Consider the following 23,162-nt stretch of genomic DNA (forward strand, 5'->3'; position numbering starts at 1 on the left):
GGGTCGCCGCGCTCTTTCATTACTTCCTACAGCGATACAAGCAGCATGATCTCGGCTGGGCCAGATGCCTTCCATCTATACAAGACGCCTACCGAGCCGATGGATACGGATACTCGCCCTGCAGGGCGGCTGCGGGGACAGTCCCATCCATGTTCGTCTCCGAGAGGCGAATGTTGACAGTCTGCCGTCGTTCGCGGCGCTCTCGTACGTATGGGGCGATCCATCCCAGCAGCAGCAGATCCGGGTCTCCGGCCACGAGGTGTTCGTCACGAAGAACCTCTTCGACGCTCTCCGGCACTTCCGGCTTCCCGACCAGGAGTTGATGCTCTGGGCGGACGCCTTGTGCATCAACCAAGGCGACTTGGAGGAACGCGCGGACCAAGTGCAGCTGATGCGGGAGATCTACTCCCGAGCCGCCACCGTCCTGGTCTGGCTGGGCCTCGACGGCGACGAGGGGCAGGCCGCGCGGGCGATACCCTTGATGGAATCCATACACCAGGCCTGCGAGGACCGCGCGCGCGCCCGAGGCGTCGCGCTGCTGGCCATGGCCCACTTCACCCCGGCCACGGAGAGGCTGGAAGGCCTTGCGGGCGTTTCGATCCCGGATATCGCCGCCGTCGCGGAGCGTGCAGGGCGTCCGGGCCCCGACCCCGAAGGCTGGGCGGCGATCCGATGGGTCTTGTCGCGGCCGTGGTTCACGCGGGTGTGGTGCGTGCAGGAAATCGTGCTGGCTCGCGCGTCCAAGGTCTGCATCGGCTCCCACTCCTTTGACTGGGTCAAGCTGGGCGTCACTGCGTCCTGGCTCAGCGAGCAGAGCATTGCCAGCGACTACGACGTGCCGCCCGAGCTGGAGGGGATGAACTGGGACGCCGCGTACAGCATGTTCGACACCAGCGACCTGTCCGAATCCAGCCTTCTGGAGGTCCTCGTCGCGTTCCGCGACCTCGTGGCTACGGATCCGCGGGACAAGGTCTACGGCTTACTAGGACTCGTCAGCCACGAGGCGCTCGCGCGTTTCCCGGGCGTGGATTACAGGAAGAGCGTTGCCGAGGTGTACGGCGACGTCGTCAGGGCTTCCGTCGATAGCAGCGGGACTTTGGCGCCTTTGTCCTACGCGAAACACGGGCATGAGTACGTGCGCACCGAGATCCCTTCTTGGGTGCCGCGGTGGGATGCCAGCGAGGACGTCTGCAGCATACTCCATGACTTCTCGGTGACTGCGTGGGAAAACGGGGACAAGCACGGTCTGCCCGGCCTGGCCGACTTTGAGCCCACTGCAGACGGCAGGGTCGCGCTGTCCGGGGTCCGGTTCGATAGCATTGCATGGGTGACGGAAATGCTCGATATCGTACACTTCAAGGAAGATATCCCCTCCCCAGAAGCTGCAAAACACCCTTTCCTCGATATCTGGCACCGCGCGTCCTCCAACAATTGCTATGTGCTATCTGCGTCCGCGGATCACCCTTATAACGGTATTTCCGAGATGGGCCTGACGCTGACCGCAGGTTTCACGGACGTGTACGAGCTCGTGGGCGACCTCGGGCGCGAAGACTTGACTCGGTTCCGCGCCGATTTCCTCACATACATCCGGCAGCTATTCGACAAAGCCGGGAAAAAGCCGGAAACGTTTAATCCCCTCGACATAAGACTTAGCAACGGCGACGCCACCCGGTTCCGGATTGCCGCATCGCGGTCTTGTGACCAACGGCGCGTCTTCGAAACGACGGCGGGGTTCTACGGCCTGGCCCCGGCATGTGCGCGAGAGGGAGATGTGGTTGTTCTTCTCTACGGGGGGCCGGTGCCGTTCGTCCTGAGGCAGGTCGCCGAAGGCTGGGTCCTGTTGGGTGATGGCTTCGTGGGCCCTCTGATGCCGGAGATGGCGGTCGGAAGTGTTCGAGAGCGGTTCAGCCATGAGGAGGTGTTTGTGCTGGTTTAAGGCGGGCAGAATAAAACCAGCTCGCTAGCAAACCGTATCTACATGCTGGGGTATGTCTCATGTCCCTTGGATTCCCCAAAGTCTCCTGTCACAACTCCAATTTCTCCTGCGGAACTGCAAAGAGACCAGATTTCTGGGGTTTGCAATCGCCAAACTTTGGAAGCTCTCCCACCGGATCCGAGCTCCTTTTAGATGACTCCGCGCCCTGCAGGTAAAGCATGTCCAACTCCTCCCTGAGCTGGTCGTGACTCACCCTCGCCTCGAGCCAGTGCTGGTTCGTGACGTTCTCGTCATCGACCCAGATGTTACAACCATGGCAGCCATTCTCTCCGTTTAGGATAACGGTGTTATAACCATAGGCATTTCCGTAAGAAAAGCGGCCGCCGAGGCCACTGATGGCGTAGAGCATGGTTACTGGATCAAAAGACCACCGGGGTTGATAGTAGGAGTACAAAATATACGCAGCGCGCACCGGGTCTGTCTTGGGTCCATCGGCCATGAGGGGTCCGCCTGAGAGAACCGAAGCTCCAAGATTGAAACCGACGTAGACGATGGGGCCCTTCCAGTTATGGATTACGTGGGCGGTGGTATACGGGCTGTCGCCCCAGAAGTTGAATTCGTGGCCTTCTGGATAGTCTCCACCCATGACGACTAGCTCCATCACCTTTCTATTTACCAGCTCGGTGCCGGTATAGTTGGAATAAGAATCGGCGGTTGAGTTGAGGAGCCCGGAGAGGTTATGCAGAAACCCGATAGACGCGATAGTTACAGAGGAATCCTCGGCTTCGGCAAGCAGCTTGCGGTACAGCTCGACAGGGTCCCAAGCATCCTCGGCGTCTGACATGTTCTTCGGCCAGTGAGTTGCGAGTTTGCTAGCGAACTCGCCCAGGCGTTTGGTCCAGTTGTCGAAGAAAGGTACATGGTTTAATGGGCGGCGAGCACCGACGGGCACCTGGCCATGGTCGTAATGGCTGAGGATGGCAGAGGCGGCCAGCACCGAAAAGGAGGACTGCGAGTTGATGTTTACTCCTAAGAGGTTGACGTCTGAAGATGTTGCCGCAAGAAGAAGCGCACCGGCATCACTGCAGAATATCAGTATAGTTCAACTTCGTATATATAGTCATGATATATATATATGTATGGAGCATGATATTGGGATTCTCTTACTCGCAGTCGCTGAACAAGTCCGTGTCAATGATGAGGTTTTTGCGGGCCAAGACATTGTGAATGAGGCAGGCAATTAGCACGAGACATTTCACCAAGTGCGAAATAGTGGGGAAAAGTGTGACCGACCGTGCTGAGGTCTGCATACTTGTGTGCGGCATGCTGAATGTTGCAAATATGGAAAGCAACCAGTCGTGAGCAAGGCACGCGGGGAAGCAGGAGGCCAGCTGGCAGCACCTGGGCGCTGCGGTCCCAGCTGGCGCGGTACACGACGTGCGTGATAGAACCAGTTCATAGTCCCGAGTGTTTTAGCGGGCTCCAAGTGGGCTCTAGGGACCGCGGCCCCACTGATGGCCGTTGTGGACATGAACCGGCACCTCTGCAAAACACATGGCCCTCCCTGTTAAAACATCACACCACACCACATACACAACACATCACTTCAACATTTTGATGACGCAGGCGAGATGCTACCTACTCACTCTTGGCCCATGAAAACAGCCAACAGGCTTCCTCAAATCGGACGAGTCAAAGCACGCCTTTCAATGTTACCTGCAGAAACCCCCACACAACAGGCCGCTAGGACTCCCCCTCCATCAGCAATGCTTCTTCCATTATTAGAGTACAGATCGGCAGGCGTATCTGCCGCCGTCTGGCTACCAAGGCCAATCATAGCCGCAGCTCTCATCCACTGGACGAATTGCGCCATTCAAGCCAGTTGCGACGCAGGACGTTGAACCATCCAAGAAGTTCCTGGACGCTTGTTTCACTTGCCGAATCTGCAGAAGTGTGGCAAGCGCACCTTGTATTATATTATGGCACTGATCCCCTGTGAAGCTCCATGCTTCGACTCTTGAGAATCAGGCCCCTCCACCCCCAACGAGCGACGACAAGCTTGATTAGGATAATCGATTGGTTTCGTGTCGTAATTCGGGCTCCGCCTACCAACGAGGAAACTTGGCCAACATGGGTACCGACCCAGATCCCGCGAAGAACTTCGAGGCGGCGCGAAAGGATGGCTCGCCTTCGGGCGCGACGCGTGATGGCAGTCTCGACATCCACGTCATCAATGATGCAGCCATCATTCCCAAGGGCGCCTTGGATCCCGTTTACGAGTCCAAGGCTCGGGTGCTCAACCGCGCTGTAGGCGAAGCTTCCACAAGCTGATCCAGGCACGGATACTAGACGATTGATTGCTGACCTTGGGTTCCAGATACAAGAAATCGGTATGGGACGATACCAGTGGCAGCTTTTTATCGTCGTCGGTTTCGGTTGGGCAAGCGACAACCTATGGCCTATCGTGACGTCGTTGATCTTTACCCCAATCACCAACGAGTTCGGCCCTTCACGACCTCCTCTTCTCACGCTCGCACAAAACATCGGCCTTCTGGCAGGCGCCATGTTCTGGGGCTTCGGCTGCGACCTCTTCGGTCGCAAATGGGCCTTCAACCTCACATTGGGTCTGACCGCGTTCTGGGGATTGGTCGCGGCTGGTGCTCCCACTTTTGCTGGAATCGGCGTCTTTGCGGCCTTGTGGTCATTTGGTGTTGGAGGCAACCTCCCTGTCGACTCGGCCATCTTCCTCGAATTTCTTCCGGGAACTCACCAGTACTTGCTGACGGTTCTCTCCATTGACTGGGCTATAGCCCAAGTCATCGCAACTCTGATCGCGTGGCCACTACTTGGTAACCTTACATGCCAAGAAGGCGCGACTTGCACCAAGGCCAACAATATGGGATGGCGGTACTTCATGATCACGGTTGGTGGATTGACTATGCTTATGTTCCTTGTCCGTTTCCTGGTCTTCACCATTTACGAGTCGCCAAAATACCTTATGGGCAAGGGACGTGACGAAGAGGCCGTCCGAATTGTCCACGAAGTCGCTAGGCGAAACGGCAAGACTACGTCTCTCTCAATCGAAGATCTCAAGGCGTGCGAGCCTGAGGGTTATGTTGCGCGGAACGATGTTGCAACAACCGTCAAGAGGAATCTGGAGAAGGTCAACCTCAATCGCATACGCATTCTGTTTTCGACGCGCCGTCTGGCCTTAAGCACCGGCACGATCATGGCTATCTGGGCACTCATTGGTCTCGGCTACCCTCTCTATAACGCGTACATACCATACATCCAGGCAACACGAGGCGCCGAGCTCGGCGACGGCAGCACTTACCTGACCTATCGCAACAGTCTGATTATCGCTGTCCTGGGCGTCCCCGGAGCGTTGCTCGGAGGTTGGCTAGTCGAATTGCCGGCACTGGGAAGAAAGGGCACTCTTGCCATCAGCACCGTTCTGACGGGAGTCTTCCTCTACTGTTCGACGACCGCGATGACCAGCAAAGCGCTTCTTGGATGGAATTGTGCCTTCAATTTTTGCAGTAACGTCATGTACGCAGTCCTTTACGGCTTCACCCCCGAGTTGTTCCCAACGCCGCAGCGCGGGACTGGCAACGCGCTCACCGCGACAAGCAATCGCATCTTCGGTATCATGGCGGTAAGTGGCACTGCCATCAGGTTTCTCGCTGAGTGGGTACTGAACAACTCTTTGAACAGCCTATAGTCGCCATGTTCGCCAACCTCAAGACGTCGGCGCCAGTCTATACCAGTGGCGCTCTGTTCATCGCCGCTGGGCTCTTGGTACTGATACTACCCTTCGAGTCGAGGGGGAAAGCAGCTTTGTGAGACTGTCGATTGATTTCCTCTCAACTGCGTCATATCATGTCAATCTTGTTCGTTCATAATACCCAATACTGAGCTGCGCCGAACACAAGAGTCACAGCGATTGGACTATGTCTCTAGAATTCGTCCCCCACCTCTTTGGAATTCCCATCATGATTAACGTCGAATTGATACCGCTCCGGACCTCGGCCAATGCCATTGGTGTCGAATGAAAGCGCGTTCTTGCTGATCAATACAGTTCGGTCCTTGGCGAGCGCAGTCAGGGAGCCCAAGTTCCGACCATCGGCAATTGCAATATGTCGTTATGGTTCTCAAAGTCTTGGCGACGTAGCTTCTTATCTGCATCCACAGTGCCCTCTCCCCGCTTTCCCCCTCATTAGATACCCCGAGCTGCCTCTTGTAGTTTCGTTGCCAATGTTGACGCCGGCTCGGATGGAATGGGGCCTTTGGTTGACAATGCAAGAACCCTTGCTTCCGCTCGTTATCGGTCTGCCCTGTGCGATATTGTTAGCATTGCCAATTTTTAAGGTCGTGAATGAGATCAGCCAAGTCTGGTCGTTCCAAGAAGAGCCTTCGGCCATGCCTTGGCGAGCCATTTTATCATACCTGGAGATTGCGATGCCACGGCGGGGAAAGAATATAAAAAGTCCAAATAAACGCCGACATCATCTTTTTTGTGAAGGTGGTCGCAGGATTCAACCGAGGCTCTTTTATGGTCTTCAAAGCTTTCTCGACGACCAGCACTATGGTGACCACATCTCGTCTGGGCCTGCTCGGTCTGTGTCTCCTGGCGTCTGCTCAGGCAGCCAAGTACGGTTACAACAATGTCCAAGTTCGCAAGGATAGCGAAATCGTGGCCGCGAACTTCAAGGATGTTGAGGATGTCGAGTTGCTTTCACCTGCGTTCTTGACTCCAGAAACGATTCCCGAGGGCTTTTTAGACGGCACCAAGGGCCCGACGGACGATGATCTCCTCGGTAAGCACAATCTGTCTCCGGGCAATAAAATAGACTACTAACGGGAGACAGACACCTTTGTTCAGGGTCTGGCCGACAAGAACGAGTGGATGACCTACAACAAGGCCAATTTCACCTCCGAGGAGGGCCGTCCGTTCCCCTACCTCTATCTCTCTTCCACTAAGTTGTCCCGCAGGGCCTCCAGCTCGACTAGCAAGGTCCGCGTCTGGATTCAAGGTGCCGTGCATGGCAACGAGCCCGCTGGCGACCAGTCCCTGCTTGCCCTGCTCGGCGCCCTGGATGCGAACCAGACATGGGCTGCCTCCCTCTTTGAGAAGCTCGACATCGTTATTCTGCCGCGCTACAACCCCGACGGCGTGTTTTACTTCCAGCGCACGTTGGCCACCAACTACGACCCGAACCGCGACCACGTGAAACTCGCCCGGAAGCAAACCCGGGACATCAAGACTCTGTTCGGCAAGTTCAACCCCCACGTCGCCGTCGACATGCACGAGTACAGCGCGCCTACCCGCTTTGGAGACTACCGCCACGCTGCTGACGGCCTCTTCTCCGCCGCCAAGAACCTCAACATCCACCCGGACATCCGCGCGCTGTCCGAAGAACTCTTCGCCAAGAACATTGGCTCGGCCATGGAGTCCCGGGGCTTGCGCTGGGAACCCTACGTGACGGGAGGCTCAAGCGCTGACCCAGCCTTCAAGCCTACCTTCGCTGAAGCCGGCTCCGATGCCAAGATCGGCCGAAACGCCATGGGTCTCACGCAGTGCGTGACCTTCCTCATCGAGATGCGCGGCATCTATCTCGCCGACCAGGAGTTCCAGCGCCGCACCGTCGCCGGCCTGACGATGGCCACGAGCGTTCTGCAGACTGCGGCCGACAACGCCGAGAAGGTGTACACAACCGTTGAGTCCTCCATCGCCGACTTCAAGTCCTCGGACTCGGAGATTATCGTCACAGACTCCTCGGCCGTGATCCAGCGCACCTTCACCATGGTCAACGCCAACAACGGCTCCATCACGCAGGTGCCGATAAACTTCCTCTCCACGACGCCCGTCAAGGCGAACATGACCCGCGCTCGCCCGGCGGCGTACCTCATCCCCGCCGCTTGGGCTGACCTGGTCGAGCGTCTGAGAGTCTCCGGCCTGGAGGCGCAGACGCTTATCGAGCCGTACAAGGGCACCGTTGAGGCCTACAGTATCGAATCCGCCGTCTTGGAGACGGGCTACTACGAGGGCGTCGTCCGCGCCGACGTCACGACCTCGACGCTCACCAAGGAGGTGAACCTGCCAGCCGGCAGCTTCCTCGTCAGCACGAAGCAGAAGAACGCTGCGCTTGCGTTCGTAGCGCTGGAGCCGGAGAATATCGACTCGTATGCCAGCTTCAACATTGTGCCCGTAAAGGAGGGCGACGAGTACCCGATCTATAGAGTCTTGACTTGAAACGATAGTAATAAATTAGATTAAGACACTTAGATAAAAATACATGAAGAAATCACCAAGTGGCATGCATGAGAAGTAATAGTACATTTTCACGGGGGGAGCCAAAGTGGAAAAAGTCCTTCACGCACCCACGCGATGACGCCACTCGATCCCTTCGACGTCCTCTCTCCCGGTCATGAAGCGGATGGAGTTTTTGAGGAAGACAGCGAGCGCGTTCATCTCGTCGTCGTCGCGCGGGCCGTAGATCATGAGGTACGTGTCCGCGACGCTATAGAGGCTTGCGAACAGTGTGCCCCGCGGCCGGGCGAGGCGGTGGCGCTCGGCCCAGCCCTTGGCAATAGCGTGCTTGGCGTCGGCGGGTGAGAGGTAAATGTGGATGGAAAGGTCGCCGTGGTGGTGGCCCATCTCGCCGCGGGAGGTCCGCGCCGTGGCGGGCGGGGTGGGCGAGGCGAGGACCGCAGGGCACACGAAGAGGGCCGGGTTGTTGCGCTCGTAAAGGGAGGTTTTGGACTCCACGAGTGCCGGGTTCTGGGCGACGGCGTTGGCGAAGAGGTTGTCAATGTACTACGGATGAGTTTATGTCAGCTCATTGGAGGGCTCCAGTGAAAGAGGTCACCGGGGGAGGGGGAAAGGGAGGGGACGGGAGCGGACCTCTCTCATCCGTTCCGGAGCGTGCTGGGTCAGCTGCCGGTGAGGCACGATGCCCCCCAGCTCGGCCCTGTCGCCCTTCCTCGACGGCAGCGACTCGACCTCGTCGTGGGCCCCCTCGTTGGGGTAGTCGCCGGTCCAGGTCACATAAGCCTTAGAGAGGGCGAAGGGCCGGATGACGAGGGTGACGGCGAGCCAGCCGGCGAAGTTGTGGGGCACGCCGCCGGGGCCGAGGGCGATGTAGGCGCGGTAGTCTCGGACGGCCCAGACGAGCACGGTGGTGGACAAGGACGCGAGAACCGTCGCGAGGACGGGGCGGTGCGAGAGGGGGCCCAGGGTGGTGTGCAGCAGGTGTGCCATTTGGGGCGGTGTTGCTTTTCGGGAGGGTTTCTGGAGCGGGAATGTTGAGCTGGTGGTATTCGGGGGGACTGACTGTCAGTATGAGTATGAGGAATGAGGATGAGATCAGAGACGAGTTTGAGGCATGAGTTGGGAAACTTTATGAGGTTAATATCAGATGATAATAAGGTTAGAGGAGGATGTTTGATACGTACCTACAGCACGCACATTACATACACCTGACAATGGTTGGGGAAGAGCGTGCGGCGTCCGAGAACGTGGGATTAGTCAAACGATTCCAAGCGGCGCTTGCCGTCGCGTGGTGTGATGTCTGCGGCGGAGGCGGCTAGCGAGGGCCGTCATACCGGGGGGGCGAGCAGGTCGGGCGCCCGACACAGCAGGGCTAGACACACGATGGCTATGTATCGCGGCTAGCGGGCGATCCATGAATTCATCTTGTGTGTGAGATCGTGGTTAAGCAATTTCGCCCATCACTTTTCTCAAACGCTACCGTTAACGAGTAGAAAGTTGCTGACGCTGGCGGCACGACCCTCTCACACTATGGAGACAACTCCTCAGCCTCTCTGGCGGTCTTGCTGCTGGCATCGCTCTCGGTTCCATTTTTGTTATCGCTCTTCGTGGCTTCACACCTCTTCCTGTGGCGCCGAAGGAACGCCAAGAAGAACGCCACCGCTGAGCCTATGGAGAAGCGCAGAGAAAACAGTTAGCGAGACCTCCTTTGTCAAGAGCCGTCCTCAGGACCGGAAGTCTTCCGGTCTTGGTCGGAGCACATAGAAGGATGCATGAGTTTGTTGAAGAATATCATGGATATAGAATATGGCAATTGGAAAAGAACGTAGCAGATTCTAACGCCTCAGCCAAGTGACGAAGCATGCATATACGTTCTGTTGATCGTACCTGCTCTGTTATTATTACATGCATAGGGGCCTCCATTTCCTCTGATGCAATAAAGCTGTACTTTGATACACCCCTGTTTAGCGATCTGGTGTAAACACCCCACCCGGCCCGCTTTGGTGCATTTACCTCTAGGCAGCATCCCCAAGGCAACGAATCCACTGTTGAACTCCAACGGCCTCGGGTCAGTCAAACGCAATGGGTATAAGTCATGGTTGCGCCCAACGCAACAAAGATCACTCCCAGTCTCAGCACATCTATCTAAAGCGGTCTCTCTTGCATTCACGGCCATCCCGGATAAATTTGACTTTTTGAATACCGTCGAACCGCTTCCTATAAAGCAGAACCCGCAGGTTCGACTGCCCATCATGAGCCAACGCAGGCGAAATCGATCGCCCGACGCAATGGCCTTGGACGAGGAAGAAAAGCAGTATGCGACCGGCGGCATGACGCTAGAGGAACTGGATGAGAAGTGAGTGGTTTTGCTGTTATGCCGACGACGGACGTTTACACCTGGCCAGGTACCCCAACCGGCCGCGCAATCATTCGCAGACAATGCGCTTTTCGGAGCTATTCAAAAGTCTCTTCAATCCGCTCAATGAAAACAAGAAGCAGCCAGCCGGCCGTGGTCCTCCTCGCGCCAAGAAGGGACCACACGGCCCCACCAAGTTATCGCCGCAGGAGCAACGCCGACACATCATCGAGCGCTTCATCTCCAGATGGCGGAACGAGGTGGGAAACGACATTTATCCGGCCTTCCGGCTGATTATGCCTGACAAAGACCGAGATCGCGGCAACTACGGCCTGAAAGAGAACGCCATAGGAAAGCTTCTCGTCAAGCTCATGAAGATCGACAAGAATTCGGACGACGGATACAGCCTACTCCACTGGAAGCTACCCGGCAACACTGCTGCGTCGCGCTTGGCTGGCGACTTTGCTGGCCGGTGCTTCGAGGTCCTCTCCAAGCGACCGATGCGAACCGAGGTTGGCGACATGACAATCGCCGAGGTCAACGAATTGCTGGACAAATTGGCCGCCTCGACGGGAGAACTGGAGAATCTGGAGGTCTTTGAAGTCTTCTACGAGCGCATGAACGCGGAGGAGCTGATGTGGCTGATCCGCATCGTTCTGAAGCAGATGAAGGTCGGCGCGACCGAAAGAACCTTTCTCGGTCTCTGGCATCCGGACGGCGAGGCGCTATTCAGCGTCTCATCTAGCCTGCGGCGCGTCTGCTGGGAACTCTACGATCCTGAGGCCCGTCTAGAGCAGGAGGATACAGGTGTCTGTCTCATGCAGTGCTTCCAGCCGCAACTCGCACAGTTCCAGATGCCCTCTTCTTTCCAGAAGATGGTCGACTACCTCCGTCCAACGGAAGAGGACCCCGAATTTTGGATTGAAGAGAAATTGGACGGCGAGCGCATGCAGATGCACGTCACGCAAGACTCGAGTGTCCCGGGCGGGTGGCGCTTTTGTTTCTGGTCCCGCAAGGCGAAAGATTATACATACCTGTACGGCAATGGCCTCAGGGACGAGAAGGGGGCATTGACCCGCCACCTGGGAGACGCTTTCGCGACTGGGGTACGAAACCTCATCTTGGACGGAGAGATGATCACCTGGGACCCAGAGGTCGATAAGATTATGCCTTTCGGGACTCTCAAAACCGCCACACTGGCCGAGCAGAACAATCCATACAACAATTCCGGTCCGCGCCCACTCTACCGCGTCTTTGATATCCTGCTACTAAATGACAAGCCACTGACCCAGTACACGCTGCGAGATCGCCGCCTAGCTTTGTCCAAAGCAGTAAAGGGTGTACACAGGAGGCTGGAGATCCATGAGTACGAAGTCGCCACCTCGCCGGACGCCATCGAACCGCTCCTTCGCAAGGTTGTCGCCGAGGCATCGGAAGGCCTGGTCCTGAAAAACCCGAGATCCATGTACAGACTCAACAGCCGCAACGACGACTGGCTCAAGGTGAAACCCGAGTACATGTCCGAGTTCGGCGAGTCGCTGGATTGTGTCGTTATCGGCGGCTACTACGGCTCGGGTCGCAGAGGCGGCGCCCTTTCCAGCTTCTTGTGCGGCCTCCGGGTCAGCGAAAACCATATCCAGGCCGGAGCCAACCCAGAGAAGTGTTTCAGCTTCTTCAAAGTGGGCGGTGGTTTCTGCGCAAACGATTACGCCGAGATCCGCCACCGGACAGACGGCAAGTGGCTGCAGTGGGACACAAGAAAGCCGCCGGTGGAATACATCGAGCTCGCCGGCGGCGACCGGCAGTTTGAGAGGCCCGATGTCTGGATCCGACCGCGCGACTCAGTTGTCGTGGAGGCCAAGGCGGCGAGCATCGGCAGCTCGGACCAGTTCTCACTAGGCTTCACCCTGCGGTTTCCCCGTTTCCGCCGCTTGAGGACGGACAAGAACTGGGACGACGGGCTCAGCGTGCAGGAGTTCCTGGACCTCCGCAAGCGGGTCGAGGAGGAGGCCAAGGAGAAGACCATGAGCGTCGAGAACCGCAAGCGAAAGTCGGTGAAGCGCGTCAAGCGCGAGGTGACGATCGCAGGGACGGAGAACTTGCCGGTGCAGTTTGAGGGGCAGAAGTCGAAGCTCTTTGACGGCCTCGAGTTCTGCGTCTTGTCGGAGTCGCTCAAGCCGTTCAAGAAGACCAAGGCTCAGCTCGAGACGTTGATCGAGGAGCACGGGGGACGGATCTCGCAGCGCGCGGTGCCCCGGTCCAACATGATCCTGGTGGCCGACAAAAAGGTGGTCAAGGTGGCAAGCCTGCTCAAAGAAGGACAGAATAACGGCGGCGTCGACATCATCAAACCGAAGTGGATACAGGACTGTCTCGAGCAGGCCGATAAGTCCCTGTTGCTACCGTACGAGGAACAACACCTGTTACACGCAACGGAGGCGCTCAAGACGGTCGCTTTACAGAATACGGATATGTACGGCGACAGTTACGCCCGGGATATCAGCCTGGACGAGCTCCGGGCGATATTCAAGAGCATGCCCAAGCGAGAGCCAGACACAGAGCCCTTTGATAAAGGGCAGTTTGTGAACCAGCTGTTGGAGCGCGGCCATGACATGGGGCAGCTGAGAGGGTTCTTGTTCCACCGGTGCATCGTGTACCTACATGACGCCGACAGCGAAGGCGAAGGGGATGATACCAAGATGCTCAAGTTTAGAAACTATCTAACGTTTGGCGGTGCTCGGTTGGTGAGCGATGCGGACGACGAAGCTGCCACGCATATAGTGCTTATAGGAACGGGTGACCGGCTCAAGGAGGCCGCCAAGGGTCTTCGTCGACAAGTCAGCAATCGGCGGAGGATTCCGTACATTGTCACTGGGGCGTGGGTCGAGGACTGCTGGCGCGAGAAAACATTGCTGGACGAGGAGAGATACGGTCGCATATGAGACGGCAAAAAAGAGAAAAAGAAAAACTCCCGCACAATCAAACAAAACGGGATTGACAGTAATCAGCCTTATACCCTGAGTAAAATGTCACTGTATTCAACTCCGGCACCTATTTCCCGTCTATAAATGCTACCAACTGTTGAAGTTTTCGTGACCAGGATGTATCCACACAACAGAAAAATAAACAAGAAGAAAAAAAAGGAAAAGTACCGCTCATTTGCCGATGGTGAGGAACAGGCGGTCGCCGACGTCGCCGAGGCCGGGCTTCAGCATGCCGTTGGGGGTCAGCTCGGCGTCGATGCCGGCGATCCAGATGTCGGTGGCGTCGGCCCACTCGGCGGCGGCGCGGCGGACGCCCTCGGCTGCGCCGATGACGGCGAGGACAAGAATGCGCTTGACGCCCCACTCGCGCAGGGTCTGGATGGCGGCGGCGCAGGTGCCACCAGTGGCAATGACGGGGTCGAGGATGATGGCGAGGTCGCTGGCGCCGGCGTTGGAGCCGTCGGCGACGAGCTGGTTGGGGAGGTTGTTGTAGTACTCGACGGGCTCGAGGGTCGAGGGCTCGCGGTAGAGGCCGAGGTGGTGGACGGGGACGGGGTTCGGGAGAACGGTTTGAACGGCTGGTGTGTGTTAGTCTTGACCTGGTCGGAAGAGAGGGAAAGAGGGGACTGAAGATTGGAAGGACGATGTTACCTTCTACCATGCCGAGGCCGGAGCGGAGGATGGGGACGAGACAGAGGCTGCCGGGAGTGATTTCGGTCGAGATGAATTCGAAGCCTAGCGGTGTAGCGTCCTGATGTTTTTTTCCAGAGTCAGTTATCATGAGCTCTGTCTGTTGTTGTATGGGATCGGACCCGGGGGTTCACTAGTTCGCACCTTAGGACCGTCTGTCGCCTTTGTCGAAGCGGCGAGTGCCTCGTAGGCCACCATCAACGCGATCTCGTTCACCAGCGTCTTGACATACTTGGCAGGCGTAGACTGGGACCGCAGCTGCGAGAGCTTGGCGCGGAGGCACGGGTGCTGAGAGACGTGGACGTTGGGGGGGAGCTGCGGGGTGTTCGTTGAGGAAGCCATGGTTCTGTGGAGATTCCTGGAGAGTATATTACGAACTGAACATGGGGAACTTGTAAACTGAGGGCGGATTAAACACTGGTGGGGAGGAAACCGCAATTAAAGGAAGAAATAGAAGCGGCCCGAGAGGAAGAGAGAGAGATTGGAGAGGTTGGGTAGGACAGGTTGGGGAGAGATAGGTTGGAGGACAAGGGGTCCAACGCCCACGTACGTCCGTCCGTCCTTCCCGCCCGTCCCCCCCTTGTCCTCCTGACCGGCGACGATGGGCACCTGGGAGTGGGGCAGCGTGCGTGCGGAGGAGGAGCTACGATAAGATAAGGCGGGGACGCTTGCCCGCCATCTCATCTGGCATTGGAGGGGTAGTAGGCGATCAGGTAGACTCCGGCCTGCGACGAGCCGTCGGAGATCGCCGCCCTGCAGCTCAGCTTTGGCTTGTTGTTGCTGATAGCTTTCATGCACGGGAGGGAGACGTGGTAAGAGGGAGAGATGGCAATTGACATGTTATCAACCTGTTCCTCTTGAATTATCGTCGTCTATGCCCCTCAACATGATATACCTACCTCCTCCATTTATACACCCCCAGGTACAAGCAGTACGTACCGAGGTAGGTACCCAGGTAGGTAAGGTAGGGTAGATACGTATCCGTACCTGACTGTGGAATGTCACACCTCGGTGTGCTCCGCTTTTATCGGTGAAGAAAAGAGGGGACGCCTTGACCGTTAATCGGAGGAGGGAACGCTGAGATAGCCGAGCCGTGGTTGCCGTTTTCAATTCAATAGGGCCGGGAATGATGTCCATCACATCTACATTCTCGACCTTTTTTTTAACACTGACACCCGCTTCCGGCATTCGCCAAGGATTAAAATCAGACATCAGAACTGTTTTACACGTCAATATGTTGAAAAGCCTGATAAGACGACTACCACCCGGCTAAGGAAAAAAAAAAAAAAAGGTGCAAAAGCCTCGGTCCGACCAGACCCTCGTCAACTAGCTCCCAACCAAAACTGTCGTCATGACATTGCGCCAACTGCGCCTGCCAAATCATCACGACGGAAACCGCAATGCATAACGGCGACCTTCGCGGTCATGACTTCTTCGCGTACACCGGCGAGGGTGACGACCGCTCCAATGACGACGCGCCGCCCGTCGTCGACTTCAGGCGCCGAGGCACATTTGACATGCCTACCGCCCTGAAGCCGCGCGACATGAGCATCGATTCACAACACGCCGGCCCCATCGCGCATGACGTGCCCGAGGGCCAAGAAACTGTCGTAAAAAAAACGGTCGCTGACCCCGTCAGTCACATCTACAGCTCCGGCATCAGCCCCAGCAACAGCCTGACCGCCACAGCACATAGCCCGGAGGAGACGACGCGGATCGGCGAGGGACGGGATCGCGGGCCGTTGGACGACGTTGAGCTGCAGGACGCCCGGCACGACAAGCCCGACGGGACCGCTGTGGCGCCGTCTCGGCGTGCGTCGCTCCTGTCGGCGCTAGAGATCGAGTTGTACACGGTCTCGTACCTCATCTTCTTCGCTGTCCTCGGCACCCTCGCCCGCCTGGGCCTTCAGGCCCTGACCGCCTACCCCGGCGCGCCCGTGTCCTTTGGCGTCCTGTGGGCCAATGTCGGCGGCAGCCTCGTCATGGGGTTCCTGGCCGAGGACCACCTGCTGTTCAGGCCCCAGTGGGCCCCCGACGCCGTCTTTATCGACCCCTCCGCCGCCGCGAGGGCACACCTTGCGGCCAAGAAGACGATCCCGCTGTACATCGGGCTCGCCACTGGCTTCTGCGGCTCCTTCACCTCCTTCTCATCCTTCGTCCGCGACGTCTTCCTCGCCCTGACCAACGACCTCCCCGGCGCGGTCACCGCGCCGCGCGACGGCGGGTACTCCTTCATGGCAGCCCTCGCCGTCGTCCTCACCACCGTGTCCCTCTCCCTCTCGGCTCTGGTCGTCGGTGGCCACCTCGCCGCGGCCCTCGAGCCCGACGGCTCGTCCGCAGCGTATCCCCCCGGTCGTAAGATCCTCGACCGCGGTGCTGTCCTCCTCGGCTGGGGTGCCTGGGCCGGCGCCGTCGTCCTTGCAGTCCTACCCCCGCGGGACGCCTGGCGCGGTCAGGCCGTCTTCTCCCTCGCCTTCGCGCCCGTGGGCTGCCTCGCCCGGTTCTACGTCAGCCGCTGGCTCAACCCGCGGGCGCCGACGTTCCCCCTCGGCACCTTTGCGGTCAACATCGCGGGCGTCGCGGTGCTGGGCATATGCTGGGACCTGGCGCACGCGGGGGTGGGCGGCGTGCTCGGGTGCCAGCTGCTGCAGGGCGTCGAGGATGGCTTCTGTGGGTGTCTGACGACGGTGTCGACGTGGGTCACCGAGTTGACGGCCCTGAGACGGCGGCACGCGTACGTGTACGGCGTGTCGAGTGTGATGGTGGGGTTCGCGGTGTTGGTCGTCGTGATGGGGTCGTTGCGGTGGTCCGAGGGGTTTGGGCCACTGAAGTGTACGCATTGATTGATGTCCGAGATGAGAAGCCTAGTCTTTTGGTTTTTTAGTGATTTTAGCGTCGAGCCAGTCATACCATGATATTTGGTGGACACGTACTTACTTCTAATGGTCGAGAGTCTGACTTCATGATTTTGTGGATGACTTAACCTATGTTGTAACGTCAATCTCTGTTGATATTTTGGCAAACTGACGCTCCTCGTAGCTGTGACGATTTGTTTCTAATCACTATGCTCTCCAAGGAGACTATTGGTAAGGCCCAAGTGAGACTGTAGTAACCCAACCAGCTCCGTGTTTCCTAGCCGCAACGCCAAATCCAAAGGCGTCTCGCCGTTCATCCCCACTGCCCCTGCCGCGGCGCCGTGCTTGAGGAGAAGCCGCACGTCCGGGACCACGTCCGACATCCTGCCAGCTATGCGTTCGCAGAGTGGCGTCTGCCCGCGGGCGTCTCCGAGGTTTGGGTTCGCACCGATCTGAAGAAGACAGTCTATCGCCAAGGAGTTCCCGCAGGACACGGAGCAGAAAAGCGCCGTCTTTCCCGTCTGATCTTGCGCGTCGACCCCGATGCCGAGTTCGCTGAGGGTTCGATAGAACTCCGATGGGTTCCCCTCATGCCCGTCCAATCTCTTTTGGGCCGCATGATGCAGCGCAGTTTTCCCAGTACCGTCCCTATGACTGATATCTGCCCCCTGTCTCATCAAACATTTAGCCATGTAGCTGGATGAGAGAAAATCTGCCCTCATCTCTTCCTTCGACACGTAGGTTTGGGGAAGGAAGAACATGGAAGAGCGACCGATGGCATCAGTTACCCCGATATCAATGTGTTCCAGAAGTTGCTCTACAACCTCTTCCGACGCATTTCCCACTGCCAGAAAAAGGGGATTGTGCTCGGCCTCAGCTGATGCGTGAGGCTTCACCCCGTACTCCAGGAAGCGGTGAACCATCGAATCGTAGCTACCGAGCCGCCGATCACAGCTCCGGACAGCCTCTGTCAACAGCGTACGACCGTCGTGGTCAACCCTGTTTGCATCGACTCCCAGGGTAAACAAAAACAAGATAAAGTCTTGGTTGCCGGACCTCGCTGCGTTCATCAGCGGCGTTCTGCCCGAATCGTCGAGCGCGTCGACGTCCAAGCCAAACTTGACGGCTTCGCGTACGACGTCGAGGTAGAGACGGTCCACGACGGCAGAGTGACACGCCACGTGCAAAAAGGTCTGGCCCAGGTTATCTCTGTGCATGGGATCCAGCCCCTTCTGGAGCAGTCGTGACCCCTTGTCGACCAGATACACACTGTAGCTCTTGATCGGCAGCGCCCAGAGCGCCGTCCGGCCCTCCGTGTCCGTGGCGGAAACGTCTGCGCCTAATTCCAACAGACGATCGAGAATGGGACCGGCGCTCCGTCTCACGGCAGAGAAAAGTGGCGTCTCGCCAATGTTGTCCTTGCAGTTCAGGATGGCGCCGTGTTTGAACAGCATGTCGACCGTCTCCGGGACTTCCCGATTGCGAATCACTTGATCTGGCTCCCGAGGTCGGCTATAACCGTTGCTCTTAAGCTCTGTCGACGTCGCTGGTTTTTCGGCTTCGCAAGCAAGGTGAAGTGGCGATTTGCCATACATGTCAGGAATCCCAACCGCAGCGCCCCTTTCGACCAGCATTCGAGCGGTTTGCAGGTTCTGAAACTGGCAAGCGAGATGCAGCGGTGATCTGCCATCCTCGTCTAGCTTTCCGAGGTCCGTCGATTTCTCGATCACGATTTCGGCGATTCCAGGGACTGGAAGTTGGCATGCAAGATGGAGCGGGGATTTGCCGCGTTCATCCGGCGTCTGGGGATTGACGCCCTCGCCAAGGAGCATTTCAACGATCGCCTGGTTGCCCGCCTGAACAGCAAGATGAAGGGGCGAGATTCCATCCGAGTTGGGTGCTCGTATGTCGGCGCCTTTCTGAACCAGCACTTCCACTGTTGCTTGACTCCCAACCTCGCAGGCAGCATGGAGAGGAGAGTTCTTGTCCTTGTCGAGTGCGTTGACGTCGGCGCCGCTCCCAATCAAAGTCTCGGCCACCGCTGGTGATCCCGGCCAAGTTCGGTTTCCGCAAGCGAGATGGAGAGGCGTTTTGCCGTCGTTGTCGCACGCTTGGACATCGGCGCCTTTTGCTATCAGAACTCTTGCTATCCTCTCCGCGGATGACGGCTGGGGTAGTGCTGAGCTTCCGCTGGCGATATGAAGTGCTGTCGAACCTTTTCTGTCGATGATCTTGATGTCGTCATCCTTCTCGAGCAGCAACTCTGTCAGAGATTCCAGCCCCGAGTGAATAGCGGCATGTAGGACTGTACCAAGGCCTGCAGGACCTGCGTCTGGGTATGTTTTGGCGCCTTTTTTGAATAAAAATGTCGCTATGTCATCCTGCTTATGATTCACTGCCTGCCAAAAGGCCTCGGTAATGAATACAGGGTCACATTGCATTTCTGGCAAAGTCATAGAATCGCCAAGAGCCATAAACGCAGCAGATTTGTAGCTCATGTTTATCCATGATACCTCATGATTGGGATTATAGTGAGATGGCTGCAGCTCCGGATACTTCCCGCTGGGTCGGATGCTGGGGCTCCAGGAGAACAGGAGTTTCACAATATCGCCATGCCCATTGTTACAAGCAAGATTAATCCATGAAAGCAGTGTCTTCGGGTTGAGCTCTCCATCAGTAGCCCCGAATTCAAGGAGGAGTTCGACGGTGCCAGCTAGCCCTTGCGCTGCAGCGAGTGATAAAGGTGTACGTCGTAGCACCTTGTCAGGCTTGTTGATCAAGAATCCAACTCCACGGGCTATTCTTGGGTCGTCTGGTAGTATGCCACCATGAAGGTCTTGATAGCCCTTTAGTGACTGCAGGATTACCCTTGCCACGGCTGCGTTCTTCGTCTTGAGGGCTCTGGAGAGAACGTTGTCATTGGTTGCCAAAGGACCAATTGTTGGATTGATAAACAGCGAAGTAGAGCCAATTATCGTTGTAATCAGTGACGTGTACTTCTGCTCCATGAGAAAGTGAAAGAAGCTCTCTGGCGCCTGGTCTGGAGTTGAGCGGCCGCAAACTATGCCAGGCGAAGGGTAGCTTCGATTTGGATCAAATAAGCGACGGCGGGGACCCCAGGATCCAGGGACGAGGACAGAAAAGTCTTGCAGGAACTCCACCTGCGATATAGAACATGCCGCAGCTTCAGCATGATGCAACACTTGACTTACTGCGTACTCCATGAAAGGAAACTTGTCGCGAACTTCCTTCAGTACCGGCTCAAGAGATTCTCTTGAATCGTGATTTTTCTCGTCTGGGTAATCATTGTTATCGGCTTGAAGGTACGTATGGCAACAATCCTTGAGTCGTTCGTGACTTTTCCCGGCAAAGTCGCTTTCGAGATCTGGCCACAAGGAGCGGATGCCACCATGTTTGAGTAAGAAGTCTTGCACCGATTCGTGGACGAACTGAACAATCGACTTGTCGGATCTGGTTGACGTCCTAGCCAGTCCCCTTGAAGATCTAAGAATGAACAGGTCCATGTCTTCCGTTGTTATCTTGTCGGGATTTCGAGGGCCAGGAACATGAGATTGCAAGCCAGTTGTCATGGCAAAGTAGTACTCTTCCCTTGTGAGCGGCCGACTGCCAAAGAGAAGCCACTGGGTACACAAAAGGAAGTCTTCCATGTTGCCCTTATCTCGCGCCAAGGTATGGTGAAATAACTCGCCAAGTTCAGAAGGTATTTCAATGAGTCTCTCCTTGACTGCGGATATTTGCCCGTGTATATACTCGTTGTTGAGTATATCCACCACTAGCACAACCCACAAGAAGACTCCTGATGCCTTCTGGAGAACTTGGGCTTTGATGTCTTCGCTTTGCTTCTTGTTCCCAGTTTGCAACTTATCCTGGACGTAGAACTCGATGTCTTCTTGGTGGCCCGTCTGCTTCTCCAAGGTAAATCTTTGACAATGCGGTATGTCCATATGGTGATGCCGACTGGAAAAGCATATATAGAACTTGACGTTGCTTTGAAAAGCGCAGTGACCCAATCTCACAAAAAAGTCAAGCATATCCCCGACCTCTTTTTCGTCACACTCATCGGAGGTGTCGACGAAGCAGGTAACCTCCTGTCGGCCCAGCCTTGAAATGGCCTTGAGGAGAAGGCCTTGTAGAGTAGGAACTCTGGATAGGCCACAACTGATGGGGGAAAGAGGTTCATCCGCTATTACATCGTGTAGTGCCACTCGAAGCATTGGCAACTTTAACAACAATTGCTGCACTAGCGACCTGTACATCCCGTCGATGGTCCTTTTCAGGTCATAGCCGCGGTTGTCGAAGAAGAACGAGATGAAGGCAGCTTCGGGCGTAGCATTTTGAGTCGCCTGACTCAAAGCATATTGCATAATTGTCGACTTTCCTGTTCCAGGTTCGCCGCTGATCCATAGAAAGCCGTGGTGGTTGGTCATTTTGTTGGGATCTAGCCAGCACAAATAATCAGGGTGGTCAAGCAGCCAGTGACACGTTTGAGAATGAGCTTCCTTGATGCTCTCATATCGGCTGTCGATTTGCCGGAGTCCCAAGGAATGTATCAACCCATCTCGCCTCAGCGTTAGCGACGTCTCGTCTGGGAACACTTCTACACTTTAGCCATATAGAGCCTAGAGGGGGTGAGAGGGGGATAATGAAGGTGCTGGACTTACCTTGTGCGCTTGGCCACGGTGGGGGCACTAGACCTGGTTGTATTACAGACATTAACTCCTTTGCATAAGCCGCAGCAGTAGCTGCGGCATATTCTTGCCATTGTTTTGCCTCGTGGGAATCTGAATAATTGCAAATGCCCCGGATGGCGAGGCATGGGAAACGTCTCTCCAAGCCAACTGCTTCCGTCTCAAAACACCAAATATCGTAACGCTCTTCTGCCAACCTATCGCGTGTTCGGCCCCGCGTCACAGCCTGGTGCGCAGAGTCTATGGTGCCATAATGTATACGTGGGTTGTTATCGGGCCTCGGGTTCCGGTGGACGAGTTTGGTTGGATCGCAAAGTTCGCAGGTTTCGCCTACATGGTCGTAGGTAGCCGCATATAACCGGTCCTGTTCAATTCCACGATACGTGTAGGCGGACATTGTAGGATTCCGCTGTATCATCTCGGAGAGAATCAAGGGTATCGAACTGGATTGCGATTTGTGATTGTCCCACAGCTTGGTGACTGCCTTATAGATACTCCAAGGGGGGTAGTGTAGGAAATCGGTTACGTGAAATCGGCCAGAGATTCCAATCCTGCCAACGACAACATCGCCGAGCCGCATATCACCTTTGCTGGGGACACCGCCGCCAATCCCAAAAGTCAACCGTATGTAGATAGAAGGGAAGTTCCAATTCATTTTGTTTGCGAAGATAGCAGCCCTAGCCGTGCCGTATTGCCCAGATGGTAGGCAAACAATAACGATATTGTGGCGAGCGATGCTGCCGAAAACATACTAGTTGGTGTCGTTGGGGTTCATCAAAAGGTGTTGGTATTACAGGGATCGCGATTAAGGTAGCCGTAATAGTATTAATTAACTATTAGTAGCTAGGTGAAGATAATAATAAAGGAAAAGAGAAGAGGTTACTGCTGTGGGTATTTGTGGTGGTGTAAGTGAGCTGCTAGGGTGAGTTACGTAATAGTAAATTACGTAACTATAGATTAGCTCTACTATTAAATAGTTAAATATCCTAATACTAGTAACTTTCTAAAGTAAAGGAAAATTACTATAAATAGCCTAGATACTGCCTAGTAGCTAAAAAGCTTAAAAACGTAATAAAAATTAAAAGCCTAAAAGTATTTAATACTTTTTGTTTATATAATCTATTACGTAGCTTAAGAAACCTATCCTTTTATACTAATCTAAACTATCCTATTTCTAACTAGTTATTCTAGCGCCTTATTAGGTAATAATTTAGTAAATCTATTAGTAGGATTATTATTACCTTATATCTATTATACCTTATAGACCTTATGTTACTTATATAACTACTAGAGGGCTATAATATTAATTATAAGCCTTTTCTTTTTTATAGTCCTAAGCTTAATAAGGCACTTATAAAGTA

At 55.8% G+C, this 23,162-nt stretch overlaps 9 protein-coding genes across 9 annotated transcripts; 5 read left to right on the forward strand and 4 right to left on the reverse strand.

Annotated features, from left to right (window-relative positions):
• Window positions 1-64: 64 nt before the first annotated feature.
• Window positions 65-1,936, forward strand: GLRG_00310 (heterokaryon incompatibility protein; the record flags this gene model as incomplete). Its single annotated transcript, XM_008090995.1, has 1 exon — window positions 65-1,936. The coding sequence occupies one exon, from the start codon at window positions 65-67 to the stop codon at window positions 1,934-1,936; it is 1,872 nt and encodes a 623-aa protein (XP_008089186.1).
• An 88-nt stretch (window positions 1,937-2,024) lies between these two features.
• GLRG_00311 (inosine/uridine-preferring nucleoside hydrolase) lies at window positions 2,025-3,246 on the reverse strand (the record flags this gene model as incomplete). The annotated part of the gene is made up of 2 exons (XM_008090996.1): window positions 2,025-3,018; window positions 3,104-3,246. The coding sequence occupies 2 exons, from the start codon at window positions 3,244-3,246 to the stop codon at window positions 2,025-2,027; spliced, it is 1,137 nt and encodes a 378-aa protein (XP_008089187.1).
• An 820-nt stretch (window positions 3,247-4,066) lies between these two features.
• On the forward strand, window positions 4,067-5,779 carry GLRG_00312 (major facilitator superfamily transporter; the record flags this gene model as incomplete). Its single annotated transcript, XM_008090997.1, has 3 exons — window positions 4,067-4,243; window positions 4,314-5,591; window positions 5,651-5,779. The coding sequence occupies 3 exons, from the start codon at window positions 4,067-4,069 to the stop codon at window positions 5,777-5,779; spliced, it is 1,584 nt and encodes a 527-aa protein (XP_008089188.1).
• A 742-nt stretch (window positions 5,780-6,521) lies between these two features.
• GLRG_00313 (carboxypeptidase) lies at window positions 6,522-8,189 on the forward strand (the record flags this gene model as incomplete). Its single annotated transcript, XM_008090998.1, has 2 exons — window positions 6,522-6,753; window positions 6,805-8,189. The coding sequence occupies 2 exons, from the start codon at window positions 6,522-6,524 to the stop codon at window positions 8,187-8,189; spliced, it is 1,617 nt and encodes a 538-aa protein (XP_008089189.1).
• A 120-nt stretch (window positions 8,190-8,309) lies between these two features.
• Window positions 8,310-9,197, reverse strand: GLRG_00314 (uncharacterized protein; the record flags this gene model as incomplete). Its single annotated transcript, XM_008090999.1, has 2 exons — window positions 8,310-8,753; window positions 8,841-9,197. 2 exons carry the CDS (start codon window positions 9,195-9,197, stop codon window positions 8,310-8,312), a joined length of 801 nt encoding a protein of 266 aa, XP_008089190.1.
• Window positions 9,198-10,495: 1,298 nt separating this feature from the next.
• GLRG_00315 (DNA ligase I) lies at window positions 10,496-13,505 on the forward strand (the record flags this gene model as incomplete). Its single annotated transcript, XM_008091000.1, has 2 exons — window positions 10,496-10,563; window positions 10,613-13,505. 2 exons carry the CDS (start codon window positions 10,496-10,498, stop codon window positions 13,503-13,505), a joined length of 2,961 nt encoding a protein of 986 aa, XP_008089191.1.
• Window positions 13,506-13,718: 213 nt separating this feature from the next.
• Window positions 13,719-14,579, reverse strand: GLRG_00316 (uracil phosphoribosyltransferase; the record flags this gene model as incomplete). Its single annotated transcript, XM_008091001.1, has 3 exons — window positions 13,719-14,125; window positions 14,199-14,298; window positions 14,382-14,579. The coding sequence occupies 3 exons, from the start codon at window positions 14,577-14,579 to the stop codon at window positions 13,719-13,721; spliced, it is 705 nt and encodes a 234-aa protein (XP_008089192.1).
• Window positions 14,580-15,637: 1,058 nt separating this feature from the next.
• On the forward strand, window positions 15,638-17,080 carry GLRG_00317 (CrcB-like protein; the record flags this gene model as incomplete). Its single annotated transcript, XM_008091002.1, has 1 exon — window positions 15,638-17,080. One exon carries the CDS (start codon window positions 15,638-15,640, stop codon window positions 17,078-17,080), a length of 1,443 nt encoding a protein of 480 aa, XP_008089193.1.
• Window positions 17,081-17,776: 696 nt separating this feature from the next.
• Window positions 17,777-18,546, reverse strand: GLRG_00318 (uncharacterized protein; the record flags this gene model as incomplete). The annotated part of the gene is made up of 2 exons (XM_008091003.1): window positions 17,777-17,788; window positions 17,881-18,546. 2 exons carry the CDS (start codon window positions 18,544-18,546, stop codon window positions 17,777-17,779), a joined length of 678 nt encoding a protein of 225 aa, XP_008089194.1.
• Between the last annotated feature and the right edge of the window lie 4,616 nt (window positions 18,547-23,162).

Source organism: Colletotrichum graminicola (genome assembly GCF_000149035.1).
Source record: "Colletotrichum graminicola M1.001 genomic scaffold supercont1.1, whole genome shotgun sequence".
In the NCBI taxonomy this organism is placed as follows: Eukaryota; Fungi; Ascomycota; class Sordariomycetes; order Glomerellales; family Glomerellaceae; genus Colletotrichum; species Colletotrichum graminicola.